The sequence below is a fragment of the Aspergillus puulaauensis genome, chromosome 2, assembly GCF_016861865.1.
Source record: "Aspergillus puulaauensis MK2 DNA, chromosome 2, nearly complete sequence".
NCBI lineage: Eukaryota > Fungi > Ascomycota > Eurotiomycetes > Eurotiales > Aspergillaceae > Aspergillus > Aspergillus puulaauensis.
The window spans coordinates 3,015,896-3,039,499 of NC_054858.1; the positions used below are offsets into that span (position 1 = coordinate 3,015,896).

At 51.0% G+C, this 23,604-nt stretch overlaps 11 protein-coding genes across 11 annotated transcripts; 6 read left to right on the forward strand and 5 right to left on the reverse strand.

Annotated features, from left to right (window-relative positions):
* Nucleotides 1–53: 53 nt before the first annotated feature.
* Nucleotides 54–664, reverse strand: APUU_21224A (cytochrome c oxidase subunit 7; the record flags this gene model as incomplete). Its single annotated transcript, XM_041699953.1, has 5 exons — nt 54–74; nt 166–197; nt 254–314; nt 388–466; nt 636–664. The coding sequence occupies 5 exons, from the start codon at nt 662–664 to the stop codon at nt 54–56; spliced, it is 222 nt and encodes a 73-aa protein (XP_041552986.1).
* Nucleotides 665–1,066: 402 nt separating this feature from the next.
* APUU_21225S (uncharacterized protein) lies at nt 1,067–3,541 on the forward strand (the record flags this gene model as incomplete). The annotated part of the gene is made up of 1 exon (XM_041699954.1): nt 1,067–3,541. The coding sequence occupies one exon, from the start codon at nt 1,067–1,069 to the stop codon at nt 3,539–3,541; it is 2,475 nt and encodes an 824-aa protein (XP_041552987.1).
* A 697-nt stretch (nt 3,542–4,238) lies between these two features.
* APUU_21226S (uncharacterized protein) lies at nt 4,239–5,516 on the forward strand (the record flags this gene model as incomplete). Its single annotated transcript, XM_041699955.1, has 3 exons — nt 4,239–4,432; nt 4,509–4,684; nt 4,756–5,516. The coding sequence occupies 3 exons, from the start codon at nt 4,239–4,241 to the stop codon at nt 5,514–5,516; spliced, it is 1,131 nt and encodes a 376-aa protein (XP_041552988.1).
* Nucleotides 5,517–6,190: 674 nt separating this feature from the next.
* On the reverse strand, nt 6,191–6,929 carry APUU_21227A (thiamine-binding protein; the record flags this gene model as incomplete). Its single annotated transcript, XM_041699956.1, has 3 exons — nt 6,191–6,318; nt 6,591–6,696; nt 6,876–6,929. 3 exons carry the CDS (start codon nt 6,927–6,929, stop codon nt 6,191–6,193), a joined length of 288 nt encoding a protein of 95 aa, XP_041552989.1.
* A 1,943-nt stretch (nt 6,930–8,872) lies between these two features.
* On the forward strand, nt 8,873–10,006 carry IPK1 (inositol-pentakisphosphate 2-kinase; the record flags this gene model as incomplete). Its single annotated transcript, XM_041699957.1, has 2 exons — nt 8,873–9,718; nt 9,803–10,006. 2 exons carry the CDS (start codon nt 8,873–8,875, stop codon nt 10,004–10,006), a joined length of 1,050 nt encoding a protein of 349 aa, XP_041552990.1.
* Nucleotides 10,007–10,680: 674 nt separating this feature from the next.
* APUU_21229S (nitroreductase family protein) lies at nt 10,681–11,613 on the forward strand (the record flags this gene model as incomplete). Its single annotated transcript, XM_041699958.1, has 3 exons — nt 10,681–11,127; nt 11,198–11,312; nt 11,408–11,613. 3 exons carry the CDS (start codon nt 10,681–10,683, stop codon nt 11,611–11,613), a joined length of 768 nt encoding a protein of 255 aa, XP_041552991.1.
* A 335-nt stretch (nt 11,614–11,948) lies between these two features.
* APUU_21230S (chitin deacetylase) lies at nt 11,949–12,836 on the forward strand (the record flags this gene model as incomplete). Its single annotated transcript, XM_041699959.1, has 3 exons — nt 11,949–12,280; nt 12,348–12,712; nt 12,790–12,836. The coding sequence occupies 3 exons, from the start codon at nt 11,949–11,951 to the stop codon at nt 12,834–12,836; spliced, it is 744 nt and encodes a 247-aa protein (XP_041552992.1).
* Nucleotides 12,837–13,136: 300 nt separating this feature from the next.
* Nucleotides 13,137–15,063, reverse strand: CCT8 (chaperonin-containing T-complex subunit CCT8; the record flags this gene model as incomplete). Its single annotated transcript, XM_041699960.1, has 3 exons — nt 13,137–14,413; nt 14,513–14,883; nt 15,005–15,063. The coding sequence occupies 3 exons, from the start codon at nt 15,061–15,063 to the stop codon at nt 13,137–13,139; spliced, it is 1,707 nt and encodes a 568-aa protein (XP_041552993.1).
* A 453-nt stretch (nt 15,064–15,516) lies between these two features.
* Nucleotides 15,517–16,053, reverse strand: APUU_21232A (uncharacterized protein; the record flags this gene model as incomplete). The annotated part of the gene is made up of 3 exons (XM_041699961.1): nt 15,517–15,642; nt 15,724–15,830; nt 15,897–16,053. 3 exons carry the CDS (start codon nt 16,051–16,053, stop codon nt 15,517–15,519), a joined length of 390 nt encoding a protein of 129 aa, XP_041552994.1.
* A 1,234-nt stretch (nt 16,054–17,287) lies between these two features.
* Nucleotides 17,288–21,662, forward strand: APUU_21233S (uncharacterized protein; the record flags this gene model as incomplete). The annotated part of the gene is made up of 3 exons (XM_041699962.1): nt 17,288–17,353; nt 17,417–17,911; nt 17,964–21,662. 3 exons carry the CDS (start codon nt 17,288–17,290, stop codon nt 21,660–21,662), a joined length of 4,260 nt encoding a protein of 1,419 aa, XP_041552995.1.
* Nucleotides 21,663–21,910: 248 nt separating this feature from the next.
* APUU_21234A (M48 family metallopeptidase) lies at nt 21,911–23,465 on the reverse strand (the record flags this gene model as incomplete). The annotated part of the gene is made up of 9 exons (XM_041699964.1): nt 21,911–21,951; nt 22,007–22,065; nt 22,118–22,149; nt 22,203–22,266; nt 22,321–22,366; nt 22,419–22,443; nt 22,496–22,736; nt 22,795–23,036; nt 23,112–23,465. 9 exons carry the CDS (start codon nt 23,463–23,465, stop codon nt 21,911–21,913), a joined length of 1,104 nt encoding a protein of 367 aa, XP_041552996.1.
* Between the last annotated feature and the right edge of the window lie 139 nt (nt 23,466–23,604).

The window sequence follows — 23,604 nt, forward strand, 5'->3', positions numbered from 1 at the left end:
GGCTCCAGGGAAACTAGTTTGGATAATATATCAATCGCGCCCCCAGAATCTGTTTAGATCCAGGTCTTGTGGCCCTGTAAGTAAATATTAGCACTGTCTCTAAATGACGGCCGCCGCTATTTGAGACGGCGTAGAATAATTTTCGAATGTAGTTGGGGTACTAACGAAGACCATGCGGCCCATGGCGTACATAGTAGCTACATCCAAGTCAGCGCTGAAACATCCAAATTGTATCCATTTTGTAGTAACTCACCAGCACCGAGACCGTAGATGGAGATGAGGTAGGGGTACATGACGTATGGGCTGCGGGAAGTCTGGAGATAGATAACCGCGTTAGATGGCCTTCGATTATCGCGAGGGAGAAAACTGAGCTGTGCGTGGACTGACCTGCCACCACTGACGCTTGCCGTCGTGCTGCTGGAAGAGGCGCTGATAGTAGGGGACGCGGTTCTCACGGAACACCCACCTGTAAAAGAAAGACTGTGTTAGCAAATTCCTGTTCTCAATTGGGGCGTGTGGTGGTGCCAGTGTTGCCAGAACTCCGCCAATTGAGCAGCGCATATCATGATCCTGAATGCGTGCCCAATCGCATAGTTGACTGCGATAGCTTGCTCAAAAACATCAGAGAGGCTTACCCGGCCATGCGAGGAGCTGTGCGGAACATTTTGGCGGTAAATGAGTGCAATGAGGAGGTTTTGTGAGGGGAGAGGAGCAGCAATGCCGGGCGAGAGTCGAACGATCAGTTGATGTCGAGATGCGTGGACCCGAACGCAGCTTAAATTACACGTGACTTCCCTCAATCTTCCGCCTTTCAGAGGCAGGCTCTTACTAATGTCATGTGACTACGCTAGTCCGCTTATGGAAATGTGGTTTTTTGCGGACAATAATCTCCGCCCCATGAAATTTACCCAAAGCTCCCTCAGCAAAGTTCGCGCGTCGTGCAGCAAAGATGAACGTCTGATTGTTGCTCTCCTACTCCTCGAAGTCTCCACGATTACCACAATAGAGAATCTGGGAGACAGGATGCTTGCGCTCGTTTCTAATTGCCCTCATCTTTGTCAGACCGATGCGCCCGGCTCTTCTCCGATTGTTGAAGAGGCCATCGGCACTCCCATTAATTGATTCGCTTATATTGTGCCCGCCTGCCATTGAGCACCTGCGGACTGACCTTCAAAAGAAATGTTTGCGATGTCAATCATCAAATCCACAACCGTCGACACCCGAATCTGCCGAGTCGCGAGCAGTGAAGAAGGATGAGCATTCGAAGCCCTCTACGAAACCCTTGAAGTTCACAGTGCATCCCATTGAAAAACAAAGACCAGAGTCAGACAACCGAAGTTCATGCGATCAGAACCAAGATCGAACGCCTCTATGCAATAGCCCCCGCACACAATTGCGACACGAAGCATCCACACGCTGGCAAAAACTGGGGTTGCAGTTGGAGAGCCTGGATTACGAGTCGGATGTTGGCCATACCCGCGACTTCGGCACGCGTTTGGTAGATGATCCTGCGCACCGGAACGACTTTGGCCTTTGGCTAGAGTTGCTGATATACCGGCGCAGGCATTACGGCAACGCTGGAACTCGACACATCTGGGAGGGGTTAATGAGGCGGGTTGGTGGACTTCAAATTCCTGTGGACGGAGAGATTGCAGATACCCTTTGGCAAACCTTTGTGGGCTGCGGGTTAGAGCGAGAAGGATTTCTGAACGAAATCGCCGATTATGCTCTAGAACTGTGGAATGAAACAGGAAAACGCTGGCCCAAACTTTACCAAAGTATAGTAGGCTGGTATGTTAAGCGTGGTAGGTCAGGTCAAGCTGTGCACTGGCACAAGCGGCTCCAGTACCCGCACCTTTCGGACCCCAACGATATCGCACAGTGTTTTACCTCTTATATTTCTGAATATATGAGGACGCCTAGCAATCTGCTGGCTCGCCGCATTGCCTTTGAACAAATATGTCAGCATACGGATGGGCACCAGGTATATGGCCAGGTCATTCCTGCGTTGATAGCGACTGGCAAACCCCGAGACTTGTTTCAAATGCATGAATTTCTAATTGCGCGAGGTGACCACCCACGTTCATTGGAGGAACTCCAACCATTGCTCGACTTCGCAGAAGCATTTATCTCGAGCAGTAGCACCAAAGAGATTCTCTGGCAGTACTCCACGGAGCGGTTCGGGTCTGATAAAACAGTCGATTCAACCTCATCTACGCCCGACGGCCCTGGCAAACTTGATTTGGAAGAGCACCTTGAGGATCCCGGATTCAACGATGGTTTTGGTGCTCGGGTCTTTGCCACCAAGGCCCTGACTTTCGATATGATTTTGTCTGGTTTAAAAACATTCCGTGTTACATCTATTGGACCCCAGTCATTACGCGAGATGGCTAGGAAAGCCGGCGGGAGTCATGATGTACTCGAAAAACTCGATATATTGGAGCAAGCCAATATCTCTGTTGGAGACAGCGTTTTTTCGCGGCTGCTGAGCCGGCTCGCCACCGAAAACCGCGAGGCCCTTCTTTCCGAATTAATCAACAGCGACCAGCATCATGACGTGTTTGAAGATTCTGAGACTCAGGTAGCCTTACTGAAGTCGTATTATATTGCTGGGGATTGGCGACAATACAATCTTACATTAGAGGTTCTCAAAGAGCTTCTTGGTGATGGATTGGACTTGATGAGCATTCATGTTCGGAAGCACATCGCAGCAGGAGAGACAACGCTGGCCGCAGGGGTAGTGACTGATATGCTCATGAAAGGCCTCACTCCAAATGAGTATAGCGTAACTTTCATGGTCAATTATCTTTTTGGACCCCGGAGACCAGGACGTCGACCGGTTCAGCAAGTCAATCTCCGCTCCCGTCATGACCTAGCCTCTGTTTTCCGTTACCTGCAGGGTCTCTCTCAGGCGGGTGCAAATGTTCCACTGAAGTTGTGGGACGAACTACTTAAGCGATATGGAATGACAGATCGCTGGGACGAACTGCGCGCCTGTTGTCTCTGGCTGGCCCGTCGCTACCCCGGCTACTCGGCCAGTTCATCACCTTCCGCAACCGCCGCTAGAGCTCCAGGCGGTGACCATTTGACTCTGCAGAGAATATTTCACCGTCATATGCAGGAAGCAATAATCTCGTGGGGTTTCATCATACAACCATCGAAGCTAAAGTCCTACCACCTGGCTGGCAAACGTGATGAACGGCTGGTTCCGTTTGTCCGGGGTATATTGCTCCTCCGTGAGCTCCAAAATAGAGGTCTCATCGTCCAGTCAGCGCCGGTTTATCGCACCTGCTTGAAACGCCTGCTTATCCTATACGGTCCCTTTCATTGGTCGAGGCGACGGAATCGGACACTGCGTGCAGTGAATCCATACACGATTGAGCGGGTTCTTTCAGATATCAACCTTGCTGGGAAGCCACACTTAATCAGCGGCGAGCGTCTGGCTCGGTTATATGTGTCGCACATTGAGAATAATGACCCGCCGCAGTATCGTTTCGGACGCCAGGAACACGATAGGATAACAGAAGAAGATGTAACATGAGCGCGCCATGATAATAATAATAAGATAATTTGTATAGTAGTCTTGAGACACCCATCTTCTCCATACTCCGTAGTACTTAAGCTGTGACCACAACAGATAATAGGCGTGCCAAGAAACCGCGTCGAATGCCCCGGAAACCAACGTCTGACTGACTATCTTTGGCTCCGCCACGCCAGGCTGGCGCGTCCCAAACGTCAGCACCGCAGCCGATTTGTCTCCAAGAATAGCGCAGGTCTTATTTCTTCAGGTGCTGTGGAGTGACTGGAGCGCAAATCCTCCTGCGAACCCTTTCGGCGTGGTTGCCAAAGGACCAAGAGTCTCAGACTCAAGTGACACACCAATAATGGCCACTCCGGTCCCACCTTTATTGCATCCAGATCGACGACCACCGTAGGGCTCTTTCCAAATAAATAATCATGAAATACGAGACGGTGCCGCCTGGGACCTTCCCGTCTCGATCTCCTTTTTTCTATCCTTCTCACTCTTTGTTTAATGAAGTCGTCCACGCAGCGTTCCTGTTATTTATGACGCGATAAATATACACCGTGCACGCATACGCAGTTCTAACATTCCAGTCAGCAACTGTCATCAAATTGCTCCTGCCTGTGCGCCAGTCAACTCCTTCGAAGTCGACCAGGCCTCTTGCCCTCCCCCCTGCCTCTACCAACTCCGCTCCCTCGCTGCTTCTTATCACAAAATGTTGGCGGCAGGGCTTCTCGCTCTTCTGCCCCTCGCGGCAGCTGCCACATCTGTCGCTCCTCGAGACACCAAGGCATGCAACAACTCTCCGAGCCTTTGTTCAAAGTCATACGGCGAAATCACCCATCTTGGAGCGCACGATAGCGCATTTATACGAGATAGTTCGACCGGTAATTCGATTTCTGGGAATCAGTGAGTTGGGCATTTTCTCTGTAGTTGACTGCGCGGTATCCGTACTTGGTAGACTGACTTGGCCTGTGTGTACTAGGCATTACAATACTACTGTTCAACTCGATGCTGGCGTCCGCTTAGTATCCGCCCAGGTGCACCAGGACGGTTCTGAATGGCACTTGTGCCATTCGACCTGCAGTCTTTTAGATTCCGGTAAACTTAGCACATGGCTATCTGAGATCAAGGATTGGCTGGACTCAAATCCAAACGAAGGTATGGCTTATCGGAGATTGCTGGGTTTCGCATGTGGGAATATTTATACTAATTGTGTTGTCTTTTCTTAGTGGTGACGGTTTTGTTGGTGAATTCCGACAACGCAAAGGGCTCCGACCTGGACGCAGAGTTCAAGGCTGCAAAGATCACCGATTACGCCTACAAACCTACATCGCAGGGCCCGCCAACATCATGGCCGACACTCCAGAGCCTAATTGACGATGGAACCCGTTTAATGACGTTTGTTACGCCGTTGAGCGACAATGCAGGTGCGACATATCTTATGGACGAGTTCAAGTATATCTTCGAAAACCCATACGACGTCACGTCGTCCTCGAACTTCTCCTGCAATGTCGATCGGCCGTCCACCGTCGATAGTGCTGCCTCCGCCATTGCAGCCAACATGCTCCCTCTGCAGAACCACTTTCTTTATCAGACCGTTGTCCTAGACTACCAGGCCCCCAACGATAGTTATGTCGATACCACAAACGCCCCGTCTGGAGGCGAGGGAAACCTTGGCGATGCGACATCCGACTGCAAAACGGCGTGGGGGCGCCAACCAGCCTTCATCCTGGTAGACTACTTTGAAAAAGGTCCCGCCATAGAGACGGTGGACAAACTCAACGGGGTCACTGACGCTGTCGGCCGCACGAATATATCTGCCATTGCGGAAGACCAGGAGAGCTCCGCATCCACCTACTCGAATGTGTTCAAGGGTCTAGTTGACCTCGTCCGCAGCGCCCAGGCCGGGGCTAACCCTAGTATGGGTGAATGGGTATGGGCGGGCGGAGACTGGGGAGAGATACTAGGCGGAGGAATTGCTCTTTCATAGATCAGTTTGGGTTGGCCTTTTTTTTTTCACTGATTTTAATTCTTGCGGCTGTAACGAATCCCAGCCTTGGTATTGATTGGGTTAGACAAATCCTTATTGCTAGAACTGGAATTCATGCATAGGCTCGGCGTTGTGGAATGTGTTATTGGTTAGTCAAGTATGCTATAAGTCATGCTTGCATGGTTGTAATATCTAGGCGACAACTTTTCTGCGCTCCTAAGCGATATCTTATCATCTTATCATGTACTAGTGGTTAGCCAATACAGACCCCTGCCACAAAAGTGAACCAAGTACTGTACTATCTTCCTTAGTGTGGCGGACTCAGCCTAGTGTATCCGTTACTCCTTCAGTAGCTCGTGGACCTTATTCACCTTGTCTTCGGCAGATTGCACCTTGTCGGTTCTGCAGGTCAGAAAACATCGAAATCCAAGTTAGCCTAGCCCCCATATCTGTGAGATATTCATGAAACACGCAGCTGCTGCAGCATACCCCTCCCCCGGTTCCGCATGGTATCAATTGCACATCTGACTTCACATGGAAATTGCCGCAGTCAAGAACCCAATCCAGCCCCAGCCAGATGGTGCAACCGATACATGCAGCAGGCCAGTGGGGCGTAGGCAGTGTAAGACAGATAGGAAGGCAGATTGGCAGAAATAGGTATAGGGGAGGAACGATTAAGTGGATCCCAGGGCAACGGACCTTGTACCGACGCGGACATCAGTCTGAATCCTCACGATGCCTTGTTCATGCAATATCGTGTGCGCCTGGCCAATGACCTGGTGCACTTTGTCCCAGGGTCCTTCTGTTTGTATGCAACCACGGCCACCCCGGTCGGGTGTGCGAGGAGGAGCTCGTTAGTCTGCGTCTGACATATCAATCGTGATCGGGGTACAGAGTAATAATTGGAAATGGGAAGTGGAGCGAGTGAGAAAGAAAGAAAGAGGCGCAGGACAGGGCAAACGACAAGGCGCACTCGGACCGTGACACAGGGTAATTCTGGGGTGATAGCAGGGGAGCCTGGAGTAGGCAGCATCGGTAGGGGACGAGTAGGTAGACAGTAGGACAAGAACGTACCGAGCGTAGTTCCGGCCGAGTGCATGACGTATTTCAGACCGGATTTCTCGACGAGACGCTGGACATCTGCGACCTGAGCGGAAACGGAGGGGGACGATGTGCCAATCTATGCAAGAGTGGTGTTAGTTTGTCGTGTCGTGCTTGCACATGGTCGTGTGAAGTGGTGGGGAAGCCGCCCCGAGCAGATTGATAGGACACGGAGGAGAGATACGAAGAGCATAACAAGGCAAACAGGCGAACCGCGGGGAGACAGGCTGCGGCATGTGCTAGATGGGGCAGACGTACGGGGATCAGACAGAAGTCTGCAAGGCAGTGAGAGGGAGTTGGGATGGAGGCCATTGCGGGGTGTGTTCAGGGCGATTGAGGTGTCAACTGTCAATTCGCGTGGGCTCCACTGATAACTAGAGGTTGCTTTTTTTTTTTTTCTCCCCGGGTAGGATGACGGATGACGGATGACGCTATCTCAGGAAGTCTCAGATCTTGAAATTGGCGATTAATGGCAGTTCCACAGGGCGACGGTGTTTGGTGGTGAATGGAGAAGAGGAGATGGGAGTTGGAAGCTAAGCCTGTGGCCCCTCTTGTAGCGCCGCGGGGTCTCGCAGTCGCAGTTGACTCAACTGTTTACCAGATTGAGGGCTAGGGGGCTCATGCAGGTCAGGACCAAAGCGATGCATTGCATTATTGACGTCCACTCGACATCACTGCAGCAGCAGGAGCCATTCGCAGCCGCATCTGCGACAGAGTAGTCCCCTTAGTACTCCTAGTCTCTTAAGAACAGACTCACGAGAACAAGAGCGGGGCGCAGAGACGATTTGCAGCATGTTACTCGCTCCCTTGGCATTTCCACCATGCTGGATCTCTGGTTCGCAACTTTGTTTAATTATCGTCGCTTTCGTCGCTTAGGAGGCCTGATCCTGTTTCGATTCTTCTATTTCTTCTCTCCGTTCCCCTGCTCCTTTCCGTCTCTCTCCCCGTCTCAAGTCTTTGTCGTCTCTATCGCAGGGGTCGGCTTCGGTCAGTCCTTCTGGAAGCAGCGGCACCCCTGCTTAGCCCGAGCCTGTCGCTCGTTTCTGCGATTGCTTGCATGACTTCAGCAGATCCTCTTCCTCCGACCTTCACCCTCGCCTATGACCACATTCCTCGGGCCACCAACCATCCCTCGCCCTGACCGCTAGTCTCTTCGCTCTGCCTGTAATCTGCGCCGCCACCGGCAGCCCCCAATTGACCGATAGTGTCCGTGCCCGACGTCTGCAATCCTGCGCTCAGCTGTTCTGTATCTCTGGCCTAAGTGGTGAGTGGTGACTGTGAGTCGACGCTGTTACGCCATCCACAGTACCCGCCCATCCCGAGTTCAGCCCTGCTCGAGTGTCTGAGCTTTTCCGCCTTGCCCCTATAGAACGCGACCCCGCAGGCCGTTGTCGCATTCAACTTCCAAGAAGCACTCCGTGCTGTCGGCTTCAGCAGCCGCAGTGTCATCTGTAGAGAGCGCTGTCGTCGATCGCGAATCACAATCCCATTGGCACCACATTCACCCGAGAGGTGAATCGCTGCGCCTGCGACACTCTAAATCCTGCACAAGACTCAACGCCTGGGTCAAGGACCCTCTACACTAAACGCAATCGGGCTTTCCTCCTTATCACCTGGAGCTCTTCCTCTCCAGCTGGAGCCAGCCAAGCGCATCCTGGATTTCTGGGCCATACCTCAGCTGAGTTAAGCGGCGCCAGAAATAACCACCTCTTCGAGCTTATTTCCTGGCTGTCTCGGCTCAATTGGCTGGAAGTAACGAGGCACAGTCATTCCATTCGGACGGAGGCGACGCCGGAATAAGCAAAACCCAAAAGCAAATCACGGTGTGACCACGCTTCCAACCACACGAAGCGCTAGTTGTCGGTTTTGTCAACGAGGCTTATAACATTTTTCTTAGTGAAGCAGTGGTATCACTGAAGCATTATTCACGGCCAGTGTCGGCTGAGAGATTGACTGCATCTGTGCGCGAAACGAATTCTTGCTTTTTTATTTATTTTATTTTTTACTTTTTCCGAAGCCCTACTCCTGCTGCTCTCCTGTCGCCCGAGCTCAGACAGATATTATTTAATCCGGTCCTTCGGTACCCAAGTGTTCCCATTCGAGTCACTTTTCTCTGAAGCACCCATCTTCTTATTTCTTTGGGGGTTTTTTTTTCTGGGTCGTGTGCACTTTTACAACAACGGACTGCCGACGTGGCCATGGTTCTTTCAAGAAAATTTAAACCCAGAATAATCCTGCATCTAACAACGTGACGAATGACGCAAATCAAGTCGTTAGAGCTCCCCTCTGGGGTTCAGCTTTCATACCTCGCCGAAGGTGGCGCGAATATTATCTATCGGATTGTGGCACCGGTTGGCTCGCCGAAAGTCTCGAAAGCTCGTTCTCCTTTACGGGGTTCAAGCGAAACCCAGACTATTATGACTGTGCCTGCGGAGTACAAAGGGAAGTTACTGCGACTTCGCAAGGACACACCGGCCGGTGTATCGTACCAGGAAATCGCCCGGAACTTTGACAAGAACATCCGTCCACTGTTTAAACCGGAAGAATTGGTGGACCAGGAACTAGTATACTTACCCGAACGACTCACCCAGCACTGCAATGAGCAATTGCGCGCCGACGAGCTCACTGGAAAGCGACCGAAACAAAGACGAGGACTTTATCTCTCCGTGACCGAGCCATTTGGGCTGCTAGTCACAGATATGACCTCCCTTGGCAACCCTGGGACAGAGCTAGCCGAACTGAAGCCGAAGTGGCTTTTTCTGTCCCCGTCTGCGCCAACGGGTGTTCGAAGATGTCGCACTTGCGCTCTGCGGGACATGAAACACCACGACGCCCGACGAGTGGGGGCGGCAGAAGCAACATCCTTCTGCCCTCTAGACTTGGTATCCGACAAGTTCGAAAACGTTTTGCGTGCGACCAAATTTGTTAAGGGGTACAAAGATCATGCCCGGCTAGCGAGAGTCCTATATCGGAACCCTACGCTGCTGAAGCTTTTAGCACACCAACGGAGCCTGAAAGATGTTGGACTCTACGGGCCATCGCCGCACACCCGAGATAAGTCTTTGGCAATGACAATCCGCGATTGCACAATGTATATCAAGGTGCCTATCCCCTAGGCAAGAACACTTGTCCAAGCCTCGTCGATCCTACATGAAATGGCACTGCAGTTTACTAATTTTGCCCAGATGCCCCGAAATGAGAAAGGTCGCGTCGAAATTCGACTCGGCGATCTAGATTTAAAAACTGCAAGCGGAGGCAAAGCCCAGTACTGGTTGGATCTAGAGCATCGATTGATCAACGAAGGCTGGTATATGGGCACTAAATGCAATGCTCACCCTTGCGAGTGTGCTCTACAAAGCCCGCGAGCGCAGCCTCCTCAATCCATGTGAGACTTTGGCTTTTTCTTTTGTCTTGCATTCCACACTCTACATTCACTGTGAGCAGCAATCTAATAAGACTACAGCTTATGTGCTGGAGTTGCATTTAGTCTTCATGCTACCAAAGTTTCATGACCATGATGGATACGAAACAAGTTTCGGCGTTTATTATCATTATTATCTGTTTTCATGTCTTGTCCCGCCTTGCGCCCATTGGAGCTCTCACATCTTTTCGGTTTCACGGAAGAGTGCTGGTTTCGGGTTTATTCATGTTTTGGGCTTTGTACGGTTAGGTTTCACTTATACCCTGATGTTCCTGGTGGTTTTTTTTTTTTTTTTATGTGCGTTATAGTCATCACTGTTGGGAGGTATTCTGTATTTGATTTGTTGCATATCGTTGGCGAGATGTTTGGGTGATATGGGAGTCTTTCGGCTGTTCGAGGTAGATTTATAACAACTCTCTTCTTTACAACAAGACAAGATCGCAATTGATGTTGATTGATCTGGACATTTGATGACATCTACCGCGACCATTAGTTCATCATCCCTAATCGCTTCCTAATCATGACTCAAGCTTGACAAAGCCAGATCTCGGGCTTGGCAGGGACTCGGATATATTTTTCGGATCATATGCTCCTTTTGGCCACACCACCAACAACTAACAGAAGCCTCGTGTAGATAGCACCATGGCAGTTCCGCGCCTCAATATCCGGGGTTTCGCTCTACGGCCTTCAATATATCTACCTAGTATTCGCGCCAACGTTGCGGGCAGAACTGCAGGTCTCCGGCCTCTTTCCTTCTCCGCACGGAAACAGGATGTAAACAACACCAAAACCGATACCTTCGTTGAACTGGCCAAAGCTCGACGCACCATTTACCAGCTCGGAAGCAAGAGTCCCGTTTCGGACTCCAAGATTGAGGAACTTGTCAACTCCGCTATTTTGAATGTCCCTAGCTCCTTCAACACCCAGTCGACACGGCTAGTCGTCCTCTTGCACGACGAGCACAAGCGCCTGTGGGATATTGGCATCAATGTCTTTCAGGACATGGTGAAAACAGGTGCCATACCAAAAGAAGTGTGGGAAAAGCAGACGTTGCCCAAACTACAGGGATTCCAAGCCGCTGTTGGAACGGTATGTTGCCCCTAAAGCTGCGCGTGAGATACCGACTGGTTTAGAGGTTAGTTCTGACTATTGCGGACAGATTTTATTCTATGAAGACCCAGCGCACATCAAGCCGTTCTCGGAGAAGTTTGCTCTCTATAAGGACAAATTTGAACCTTGGGCAGACCACTCTAATGCTATGCATCAATACTTCCGTATGTTTGGCCCCGCCTCCCCTAATTCTTTTTTTTTTTTTTTTTTTTTTTTTGTTTGGTGCGATTGTGATTGTGATGGGCTGACATTATGCAAGTCTGGACCGGACTCGAATCTCTGGGATTTGGCGCAAACCTGCAGCACTATAACCCTCTAATTGATGCCCCAGTCGCTAAGCAGTGGGACATCCCAACTGACTGGAGACTTATTGCGCAGTTGGTATTTGGTAGCCCTGAGGCTACTCCCGGCGAGAAGAGCCAGAAGCCAATTGAGGAGCGGGTTAAGATCTATGGGAAGCAGTAAGATGGTGTGGTGCTTATCAACAAGCAAACTCAAGCGCACTCATGGCGCACGCACTGCACACCCCTGGACACATTATTGTTAGAGCAACTATAGAACACGGCTGGTCCAATAGACATGTTTTTGACATACTGGGCCCGTCGCAAATGGCTTTCTATCGACGCTGGTCGCTCCTTCCTTAAACACTCGCAACGCGAGTGAGAACGTCCTTTCCAATTCCTATAAGACATGATGCATTTCTTCCCACTGATCTCAAGACGTACTTACGGACCAGCCCCTAAGCCGCTCCCCCTATTCATATCTCCTCATTTCCTGCTTTATATTTATACTGTATCATCATGGTGCTTCCTCATCTGCCAAGCGCAGCAGCTACTTTCTTCTTCCTCGCTGCAACTCTCATCCCTAGCGCCCAAGCCTTGTTCTCGGATGCCAACATCACAGAGCGAGCTGTGCATCTTCCATACGGCACCTATATCAACCACTGCTACATCCCCGGAAAGGTGGCCCTTACCTTCGATGATGGGCCATATATTTATACTGAAGAACTTCTTGGAATCCTTCATCAATATGGCGCAAAGGCGACCTTTTTCTTTAACGGCTACAACCTGGAAAACAACGAATGGCTCCTCCAACGCATAATAAACGAAGGGCATCAACTAGCATCGCATACGTAAATCCCCAATATTCCCCACCCACAGCTTTAAATGGGCCTTCATAGCTAACTCGACGCCATTTAGATGGAGCCATGCCGAGCTTCCTATTCTCGGCTATGATCAAATCGTCGAGCAAATGACGGCTCTCGAATCTGCCTTTGTGGATGCTGTCGGTGTGATCCCCACCTATATGCGGCCGCCATATCTCGCCGTCAACGATTATGTCCTTAGTGTTATGGGCGATCTTGGATACCATGTAATTGGGGCTAGTATCGACACAAAGGACTACGAGAATGACCATCCAGACCTAATTGGCCGCAGTGTGGCTAAATTTAATCGCGAGTTGGACCAGGGAGGAACGATCATCCTGTCCCACGACATCCATGAACAAACAGTCCGCACTTTGACGCATGTAATGCTGGACGAAATTTACGAACGAGGGATGATGCGTAAGTTACCTTTTCTACTTATGCCTTTGCACATCCCTGGTTAGATTTCTGGGCAATTTGACTAACTACTCGAACAGCGACAACTGTTGGAGAGTGTCTGGGCGAGGATATATGGTATCGTTAGCCAAGATCATCCTTTGTTACGTATTATTAGCCTCTCTCTGGTTTAGAACTCGTCCAATGAATTAATTGTAGTTGGAATTGGTCTGTTCCTGCAGCGTAGTTGTACACCCTGTTATACATGATATAACTTGGACATAGTTCACGGAGCTCCTTGCAGTCTACGGTAATAACAAGACCCGCAGTATATGCGACTGTACATTCCAAAAGAAAGTTCCGATAATAGAATTTTTCATGATATCGTATCGTTCTATCACAAACTTGAATTTTGGACTATCCACCGTTTCATATATTATTAAATAATTTAGTCCTCATCCCAGTTAGGGTTGGGACCAGGAGGCTTAGGCCCACCAGCCTGTCGAGCAACGATGATTTGGTCAACGCTGAGAACAGTCCTGGCCGACTCACTAGCCAGACGGATAGCCCAGCTCTTGGAAGCAAGCAGATCGAGAATGCCCTCTTCCACAGAGTCCAAAGTGCCAGCCGACGACAAGGTCCCCTCAAGATCAATTCCAGTAGTCCAGTAGGGCTCCTCTCCATCCTCAGTAGGCTTTTCTTCCTCTCCGCCATTCTCGGTGGTGTTGACGCGGTGGTGCGCGGTGTAGAGACGGGATAAAACTTCGGTTGCGTCGAGACCGGCAGATTCGGCGAGCGTGCGTGGGATGACCTCGAATGCCTCGGCGTATTTGCGGATAGCGTGCTGAGGGAGACCAGGCGTCCGGTCCGCGAAGGCGGAGATGCGCTCGACGAGTTGGATTTCTGTTGCGCCGGCGCCGGGAACGAGACGGGGGTCCTTGGTGATGGCCTTGACGGCATTGACGCCGTCGTCGATGGCGCGCTCGACGTCATCGAGGTGGTTCTGGGTTGCGCCGCGGAGTACGATGGTCGAGGTGCGGGTGACGGCGGTGGAGTCTTCCTGGCGGAAGACGGTGACACGGTCGCCGCCAATTTCGGTGGTTTCGACGACGTCGATAGAGCCCATTTCGTCGGGCATGGGGGCGCCGAGGCGAGCGAGGGGCGTAGCGCCGACGACGCGGCAGAGACGGCGGAGCTCGAACTTGGACAGGATCTTGACCACGCAGATGTTGAAGCGGTTGAGGTAGTGGAGGGCTAGGTCGCCGACTTGGGCGCCAGCGACGACGACGCGGAGGCCGGAGTCGTAGAGCTCCTTGATGGCAGATTCGAGGCGTTCTTCCTCACCCTTGGTGAAATCAAGCATGTCTTGGGCGTTCTTGAGGAGGACGGTGCCCTTGGTCTCGGTCTGGGAGATGTCGATCGGGCAGCTGAATACACCAACCTTGGCCTTCTGGGCCTTCTTGATAGCACCTTCGGGTTCGCGGCCGAACACCATACCCTTGATTACGCGGGACTGTTCCAGACTGCCTCCCATGATCTTCACGACGCGGACATTATCGACGTTGAAGTTGAGGGGGTTCTTGGGGAGGACGGCGAGAACGGCCTCTGCAACAAGAGAAGCGAGGATCTGCTCAGTACCGGACTGCTTACTGGCGACTACCGTGCGGAGGGCCTTGGTGAGTTCTTCCTGGGAGCGCATGTCCTGTAAACGGTCCACGGCGAGATCTAATATTGCAATCACCAGTTAGCCATGGTTTGCCGGAGGCATGAAGGATGGGTCCCGGGGTGTCCTGCTACGACACCCCTGAAAGAAGAGGAACCAACCTTCCAGCACCTTAAGTGCAAAGTTCTGTGCTTTTTCGTAACCCTGAGCAATATCACTCGTCTTCAGACCCAACCGTAGCAATTCTTCAGCCTTCTTCAGCAGTTCACCCGCCAACACAATAACTAGATTGGTTCCGTCACCCATCTCCGCATCCTGCTGTTGACTCGCCATCACCAGCAGCTTAGCAGCCGGGTGAACCACTTCCAACTCGCGCAGGATTGTAGCGGCGTCTGATGTGAGAATCATTTTTTGCAGGTGGTTGATGACAATCTTGTTGCGGCCATACGGACCAAGCGACGTTTGGACGGTCTGGGAGATAGCCTGACAGGCCTCGATGTTGCGGATAACGGCACCATCTTCAGCATCATGGCTACAGTTATTTTTATCGCGTTAGCAAGAATGTTCATATTCGTTGATCTGGCTTGGACGTTCTCCTGAATCTCTCCCGTGGAGAATTCGCGGGGCGACAATCTTGAGTGGGAATCGCTTACCTTTGGTAGCCTGGCTTGAAGAGGCCGGCCTGGGAAGGACCGGGTAGAGACAGCGACATGATGGGTGTAAGATCCTTCTCTCGGATTAGATAGGGTCCAATTGAGAGAAAGGGTCAGAGAGGGAGATACCGTGACGCTGTGATGAAGCTGCTACTGCTTGGGGATTTTTTGGCGGAGCTTCGAGACGGTCTGGCGGCGGCTGTTTGCATTGTTTGCTTTGCGAGGGGCTAGGGCATTTGCTTGGCATTTCTGTCGGTTTAACATTGCATATTGAAACGAAACACAATGAAGTCTCATTCTCTGCTCCCTGGTCTACTTAAGCTGAAACTCGGGCTGGTATCGTCATCCTTAAGAGAACCGAAGCTGGGGAATTAGTCTAGCATACAAACGCCGAATTCCCCTCCCCAATATCTCCAGTGGTGTCGTACTTGTAAGTCCATGGATATCACCAGTGAACAAGCAGACTAGACTCTGTCATCAAATGCAGATTCCTCCTGGGCCACTTTGTCGAGTTACTGCATGGTACCATTAACACCTCGACCTGGCTGAGCCAATATTATCGCTTGATCCATGATCTTCCAGAGGAGACCGACTATCTTCTGTCGATCTGTATCCCAAGACAATGACAGCCTGGAGTACTTTGTGTAGCAAGCGAAGTTAGACCAGTTATGGGAAATATTTCCCTAGGATGATAACACTATAAGCATTGGGAGTCATACCTGACCACTGTCATTGACATGGAAAAATCTCCAATCATAGCTTTCAGTATGAAGACCATAGAGGTCCGCAACATCCCAAGCGGCTTTCCTGGCGCGATAGACAGCCGCTGGTGATAGGAATAGGCATTAACAACACTGCCAGGGTGCGAAGCGGAATCATTGACTTTACTTACTCATAGCCGCGAGGACTTCCTCACTCTCAGCTTCCAGACCGGGCGTACCTTTTCTGAGAACCACTAGGTTTAGGTCTCTCCCTGCGCGCTCGCCATACTTTAGAGCGTAGGTTACGACCACTTCAAGGGGTTCCTCCACAGTCTGCAAGCGATCCATATCCTCAAGATGACATCAAGGGTAAGCTTCTGCTGGCAGACCCACAAAGGATTCGAAGGAGCACAAAGGGGCTCATTGCTAGCATCGCTCTGGTGTGCCTTCTTCACCTTACCAAGTTGCGCGAAGAGAAAAGCATCCATTCTCGGCCGTATCATACCTCTGCCATTGTCTCGTGGATTGGCGGCCAAGGGGCAATCTTGAAGGAAAATTTCTGGAATTTTCAAGTCAGTGCGAAATGTCTTGTGCAGTTGTTGTATACCAAAGAGCCGCACAAACCGAGTTCTTCTGAAACAGTGATACCTTGATCAACTTGCCATTCCTCTTCGTCTCCTTTGGCAATAATGGGAGAGAGCTCAAGGGACATGTTAACGCGGTCGATTAGCCCGCGTACGTCGCGCTGGATGTCCTGGAGGGGTTGCATAACTTGGTGTTGTGAGTTCGGATGTATTCCTTGTAGAAGACTTGAGAGGGAGAATGAGAAATTGGACGAAGAGATGAGAAATTGGGAGGATAAAGCAAGAGCCGATGACTGTTTTATTGTCATGCCTGACACCGCACTGTATTTTGCTCAGTCTTCCACCTTTCTATTCACCATTCTCTTTGCATACTACGCATCCAAAATGAGCAGAGTCTATTTGCCAAACCGTCTTTACTTGAAACAAGGTACAGTTTGCTGATGCAGCCTTTTCCAACGATGAGAAGGAACGGTGTTTAAAAGGTTGAACAATGCAGAATGAGCTTCACCACCAACTTCGCTGTGAAGACGAACTGAGCGCTCCACCTCAAATAGCCTATGTTGCTTGCATCGCTAGCCAACTTTCGAAGACGCCCAATATTATCTGATTTAAGGAATATACTCACGAAGGAAGAAATGCCTGCTACGAAGTGTGAAAGACCGGAAAATAATTCCGTGGCCTGCGTCTCTCAAGGGTGGTCGGATACTGACACAGCCAAATGATCACTCGCTTCTCCGTTCGCTGAGGAGTTTGTGTCTAGCAGGTCCCAGTGGGGACGGCAACACTCAACAGTCAGCACTCAACACACAGTTGGCAAGTCAGGTTTACGGGTTCGTAGGTAGTGCATCGGGTGGAGGAAGGCCCATGCTCATCATTTGCTGATTGCGTGGGATCGTCGCGAAGAACGAAAACAACATGGCTGAGCGGTTCGTGCGGTCATTTTACCTCTTCAACTCTCAGGATTCATAGCGACTGTGAATTCCCCTACTACGCCCTCGATGTCCTGTTTCGGGTGCTTCAAGAACAAGCCCTCCAAACAGGGTGCTGATGCTCCGCAAGAGTCGGTAGGGTCGAGATATAACCAACCTTGTCCACTGTAGATACAGAATGCTCATTGTTTCTTCCAGGATGCCTCTCCCCGGCCAAACAATAATGTGAAATCCCCCCCAGCTACGCCCGGGGCGGCTAATCGTCCGGTCGCTACAATGCCCGGTGCTGTAGAGAAGCCGAGTTCGCAAGAGCCTGCAAAAGAACCACGAAAACCCGAAGTCGAACCCGAAGCTGCGGAAGCTGCACCTGATGCTCCTGTAGTAGACCGATGGGAAGATGCTTTCAAGGGCCTGTCGGAGGATAAACAGAAAACTCTTACAGAGATGGGATTCCACAAACCCAAGTCCGCAAATGTCAAATCCACAATCACCGACCTGGTAAACAGCGTGAATGAACGGCAGACAGAATGTGAGAAGAAGTTTTGGCATGCCAAAATTGCCGGTAAAGATATTGTGTTCAGAGAGTATACCACGAGCATTCTTAGCTGGTTGGAAAAGGCCGGAGATATTGCGATCCAGTTTGCGCCGCCCCAAGCCAGCCTGCCCTGGGATTTGATCAAATCTTTGATGCAGGTAAGCATTGAACTGACGGCGTGGATCAAGTAGAAAACTCATGTTGTCACAGATTCCCGTGAACGAAAGCGACCAGATGTGTGCCCTGCTAGCCACGACCGAGAGAGTGGTCCGCATTAGTAGCCGTGGTCAATTGTATGAGCAGGTTTACCTGCCTACTGCACCCGGAGTCAAGATGCAGACTATCCACAGGCAACTCGAAGAGGCCTTGCTGAAATTATATTCGATCTCTCTCGAGCTCCTGGCGGACTCAGGAAACCTCCTGGAGAAGAACACTCTTGAACGGACACTGAATTCCATAGTAAAACCTGGCGAGTACCAGAGCCAACTGTCCGGCTTGAAGGAAGCGGAAGATGAGCTTCTCCTAATAGTTCAGGCGTGTGAAGTTCAACGCAGCGCAGATGCGGATGACACGATGATCGACATGCTGAAGACCTTCAATGACCCCATTCTCAGTATAGATGAAGGCGTTTCTCACCTCCTGACCCACATGGACGAAAGGGCTCGCATTGAAATGCTGGAATGGATCTCGTCAATCCCATTTGGAAGCGACCACGATGGAATCAGTGAAGACAGGACCCCTGGCACGGGCGAGTGGCTGGTGCAGCACAGGGACTTCCAGAGCTGGGAGAGTACCAACAAGTCACGTCTATTCTGGCTCAAAGGCTCACCGGGCACGGGCAAGACTTATCTCACATCGGCCGTCATCGACCGTGTCCGCGATCGGGTTGCCACCAAGAACGAGGGCTTCGCGTTTTTCTACTGCCGCCGGGGCAACGATGAACGACGCTCACAACCACAGTCGGTTTTACAAAGCCTCGTACGACAACTGTCGACAAATACACACAGCCCCGAGTCTGTACAGACCAAGCTTCGCGACGCTGTCAAGGACGCGCGCGAAAAGAGCACCAACTTCCGCCTGCAGCAGTGCAGAGAGCTGATTTTGGCCTCATTGAACCTCTATGCGAGGTCTACGCTGGTTATTGATGCCCTTGACGAATGTAACCCCGAATCACGCGATGAGTTGACTGAGTCTCTGGACTGGTTTGTGCGCCACAGCCAAAAACCTGTGAGGATCTTTGTCTCTAGTAGGCCAGATCCAAGCATCTTGAGTCAATTGTCAAGCGGTCCCACTATCGACATCCAGGCGAGTGACAACCGAGACGATATCAGAAAATATCTCGACCTTGAGATTGACAGAGTGGCTAAGAAGGTAAAGGCCTTGGAAAAGATGAAGCCCGAGGTCATGGAGACATTGCTTGAGCGCTCACAGGGAATGTTCCAGTGGGCGGTTATACAGGTTCACCAGATTAGCGTAAGGTGCCAATCGCCGGGCAGCATTCGCGATCGTCTCAGAACACTACCGGAAACTCTCAAGGACACATATGAGGAGGTCTGGGCTCAAATCAATGATTTGGAAAAGCAAGACCGGACACTTGTGATGCGCGCGTTCTTCTGGGCAAGGGCGGCGTTCAAACCTTTGACCTCTGGCGAAATGCTCGCTGCCATCCGCATAGCTCCGAATGGAGACATGGTCCCAGTTGATGAAAATCTGGATGAGGATGGTCTCTTGTCCCTCTGCGGCAGATTCCTTGTCGTTGACAGCCAGTTGCAAGTGTGGCGCTTCTCCCACCTCTCGGTCCCGGAATACTTTGAATCGGAGGGCTATTTGCCTCTTTACCAGGCGCATTCGCACGCTGCCGGGGTCTCTCTGTCGTACTTCATCAACGCGTACAAAGAACACGACATGCAGGAAGAACCCGAACTCGAGGATCAAGAGGAGGATGTGCCGTCAGCGTTCGAATCTGATAATGGCTTCGCTAAACGCCACCCGTTCCACATCTACATGAGACAATGCTGGATGCAGCATATAGAGAAGCTAGAGGGCACCGAGGCGGCGGCCGAAGTAACCCCTCTCCTGAAGGCCTTTCTAGGGTCTCCAGGTGAAACCAGCGAGCAGTATAAACGATGGTATCGACAAACCACCCAAGATTATGATCACTTCATGTTCAAATCTGCATTTGACTACTACCGCCAGCGGCACTTTGATAACGAGGAGCTACGTGACCTTCTCGACGAGCTTGACCCAGAAGACGTTGGTGTTTTCGCCATGTGTCGATTTTCGTTTGATACCATTCTGTCAGACTGGTGGGAAGACGCGAATCTTGACATCTCGCAGGTGAACAAGCGTGGCCACAACATGCTCGCAATCGCTGCCAGAGCGGGCTCGCTACCTATTTGCAAGTGGCTAGTGAATAAGGGAATTGACGTGAACTCAAGAATGCAGGGCTCCAATCATGGAAGTGCACTTGTCGCCGCTGCCGCGAAGGGTCACACTGATGTAGTCAAGTTCCTGGTGGAGTCTGGGGCAGAGGTCGACATGATGCTTTGGGATAAGGAAGGCCGGTTCGATAACGCCCTGGCAGCAGCAATTGATTCTGGAAGTCTGGAAGCCACCAAGTACCTGGTCCAGAAGGCTGGGGCCGATATCAACCTGCCGCTTCCGCGGTCGTCATACGGATTCGCCCTCGGAGAAGCTGCCAATATTCGGGGTATTGGAATGGTGAAGATTATTTTGGACGCAGGTGCTGATGTGAACATGCATCTCCACGCTAGATACGAGGAAACCGCCCTTGTGATCAAAATCCGGAATGAGGAATTAGACGCCGTTAAGTACCTGGTCAAAAGCGCAAAGGCTGACGTTAACCTACTACTGAGGCATCATTTCGGCAATGCACTCGAAGCTGCAGTGCCAAGAAGAGACTTGAGCATAGCCAAGTGGCTGATCAACGAAGCTGGAGCAAATTTGAATGTCCAGTCTACATCCGGAATATACGGCAGTCCCCTCGCAGCTGCTTGCTACCACGATGTTGAGGTAGTCGAGTTTCTGGTAACAGCGGGTGCTGACATCAACGTTCCCCTATTGATTGGGAAACACGGCAGCGCCCTTGCAGTCGGATGCGCGATAGGTGGAATTGATATTGTTCGGTACTTGCTGTCTGCGGGCGCAGACCCCAATATGCGTCTCGAGCGGGGCATATTTGGCAGTGCTCTCGCCGCGGCAGCATACGAAGCAATTGACGTGGAACTTGTTCAAGCCTTGGTGGAGGGAGGGGCCGAGATCAACGCGCAGCTCGAGGCTGGGGAGTTTGGCTGTGCCCTCGCAGCAGCGGGTGTGGGAGGAGAGACAGGGGACATCGATGTGTTCCCGTACCTGGTGGAAGCAGGAGCCGATGTCAACATGAAACTCAAGTATGGTGTCTTTGGGACCCCGTTTGCCGCAACTGTGTGGGGACGCCAGTTCGAAAAGATCCAGCTCTTGGTGGACAAGGGCGCTGACATCAATATGCCTCTGGGGGACATTGACTTCTGCAACCCGCTTGCAATGGTTGCAGCGTTCACCTGGGGTGAAGGCACCGTTGAATTTATCATTGAACTGGGAGTGGATGTGAACCCCAAACATGGCGGGAAAAGATATGGCAGTCCCCTGATTGCTGCCGCGGCATTCAATCAAACAGAATGTGTGGAGTATTTGATCCAGCAAGGAGCAGATGTGAACCAGAGATTTGAAAGTTCATACTACACTACGGCGTTGCAGGCTGCGGAGGCAGAGTTCCCGCGGGAAGACAGGGACTGGATGTTACGCTTTTTCGGCGGCGAAGAGGACGATATAGAGGAACTCGTGGAAGAGTGGGGAGAAGAGAAGCCAAGAGTGATTGAGGTCCTGCGAGAACATGGCGCAACTGGTTGATTATATTCTATTACCGGGTAGTTAATCGACACCTTTATGGTTTATCTGGTCTATGATGTACAAGAAAATTGGCATTCCATAGTTTTCAAATCTGGAGCTGACAGCGACTACACAGCGGTTATTGGTGAGAGTTACAGATAGAAACACGGTTCTTATAGCCCCAGTAGTGGATCTCTTGAGTGTAGTTTCAGAGTTCTTCATATCTTGGTTATAATGTACAAATACTTTTATATATCAAAAATCCTGCTCTACCAGCTGAAGTCGTCGCGTGCCTGTCGGAAACCTGGCACTACATATGGAGCTTGTTAGACCGGATAGATTCAAATATGGCGCAAAACACTTACCGTAAGATGCAACGCCAAAGCACCCACTCTCTTCATACGCGTGCTGAGCCTTATCCAACCTAATAGTGAGGTCAGTGAGTTGAAATTTTCGGAGTTCCCAGTAAGACATACCATCCGCGAATAGATTCCATGCGGTTGTAACTCTGTCAAGGTCAGCGTTAGTATCCAAGCACAGGAGTTCATGGTAGTCGCTTACTGATGGATGGGTTGACATGAATTGAGGAGGCACCTGTCTTTCTGCTTTTTGCATGCGAGCCCAGCTATGATTGTATTAGCAGTGTGCGATGGGTTGAGTCAAGGAGGCTATGACATACAGTCCAACAGCGGCTTCGGGGTTGTAGCATGCTTTTGACATCATCACTAGAGGGTATATTAGCGTCGCACTGGGAATTAAATATCGATTAAACCATACTCAAGCCGATGTTATCCGCCTCAGCCTAGTTGAAGTTAGCGGTGGTTCTCATTCTCGGAGTGGTGGCGTATACTTACTTCCTGCGTCCGAGAGTTCGGCAAACTATACATAAGGTTTAGTAATAAGGACGGGATATTCCCGGACACATCGAAAAGGAGTGCGGTAAGGAAGATAACTCCCATGGTAACGAAGTGGCTGCTCATCCGCTCGCCAGTATGATGGGCCACCACGTGGGCAATCTCGTGGCCCAAAACAGCCGCCAGCCCATCTTCGTCCTCGCAGATGGGTAAAATCCCCGTAAATACGAAAACCTTGCCACTAAATAAAAAATTAGAATTATGTTACATCGCGAGGAGCGTAAAGCTTGCTTGCTTACCCTGGAAGAACGAAAGCATTCATCATGTTATCGTCCTGGATGACATGAACCTCCCAGTTCGCTCCGTGAATCGGCGCCAGGGGAATCAGGCGCTGTAGAATGCGATTCACCATGAGAGTGAGGGGGTGGGATTGAGAAAGTATGCGTCCGTGATATTCTCGCAAAACTTCGTGGTAGCTCGACTCGCCCATTTGCAATTCCTGGTTGTGAGAGACAATGTTGAACCGTCGCCGACCGGTCATCTAGAAAAGTCGATTCACCATGTCAGCACAAGTAAGTGACCCAAGTGCGCGCGATATGCGCATTGAGCTTCCCACCTCAACAGTTTCTGTATTGTAGACGTAAAATCCCCCGATAACTCCCCCGACTATTACAAAGTGGATCGGTTTCGCATTTCGTAGCAGGCGGAACGCAAATGAATCCCCTTGAGGCCCATCGAAGCGCCTGTATCTGTACCCATTGGGGTAGAACCGATGGGTCGAGCTTGCGAAGAATCGTGAAGGGATATAGCGAGACGAGCGCGGTATCGTAGTAGGTATCGTGCTCCGGATCCTCGAAGATGGAGTCGAAAAAGGTCGTGAGAGCTGCGGCAACGGTATGGAGGCTCGGGCGCGAGGGATTATGGGAGGCGCGACGGTGCGCAAGGACGGTGCTATTGGGAATCGAAACATTGTCACGGCATTTGCATGTTATGTAGGCGAGAGACAATGTGTTGAAATACGCTGATCTCAGCGCTAAGCCGTGGAAGAGCGAAGGGTCCGGATTGCTCGACAGATTCAGGAACAGAAGAGGATGACGTCGCGGGTCTCA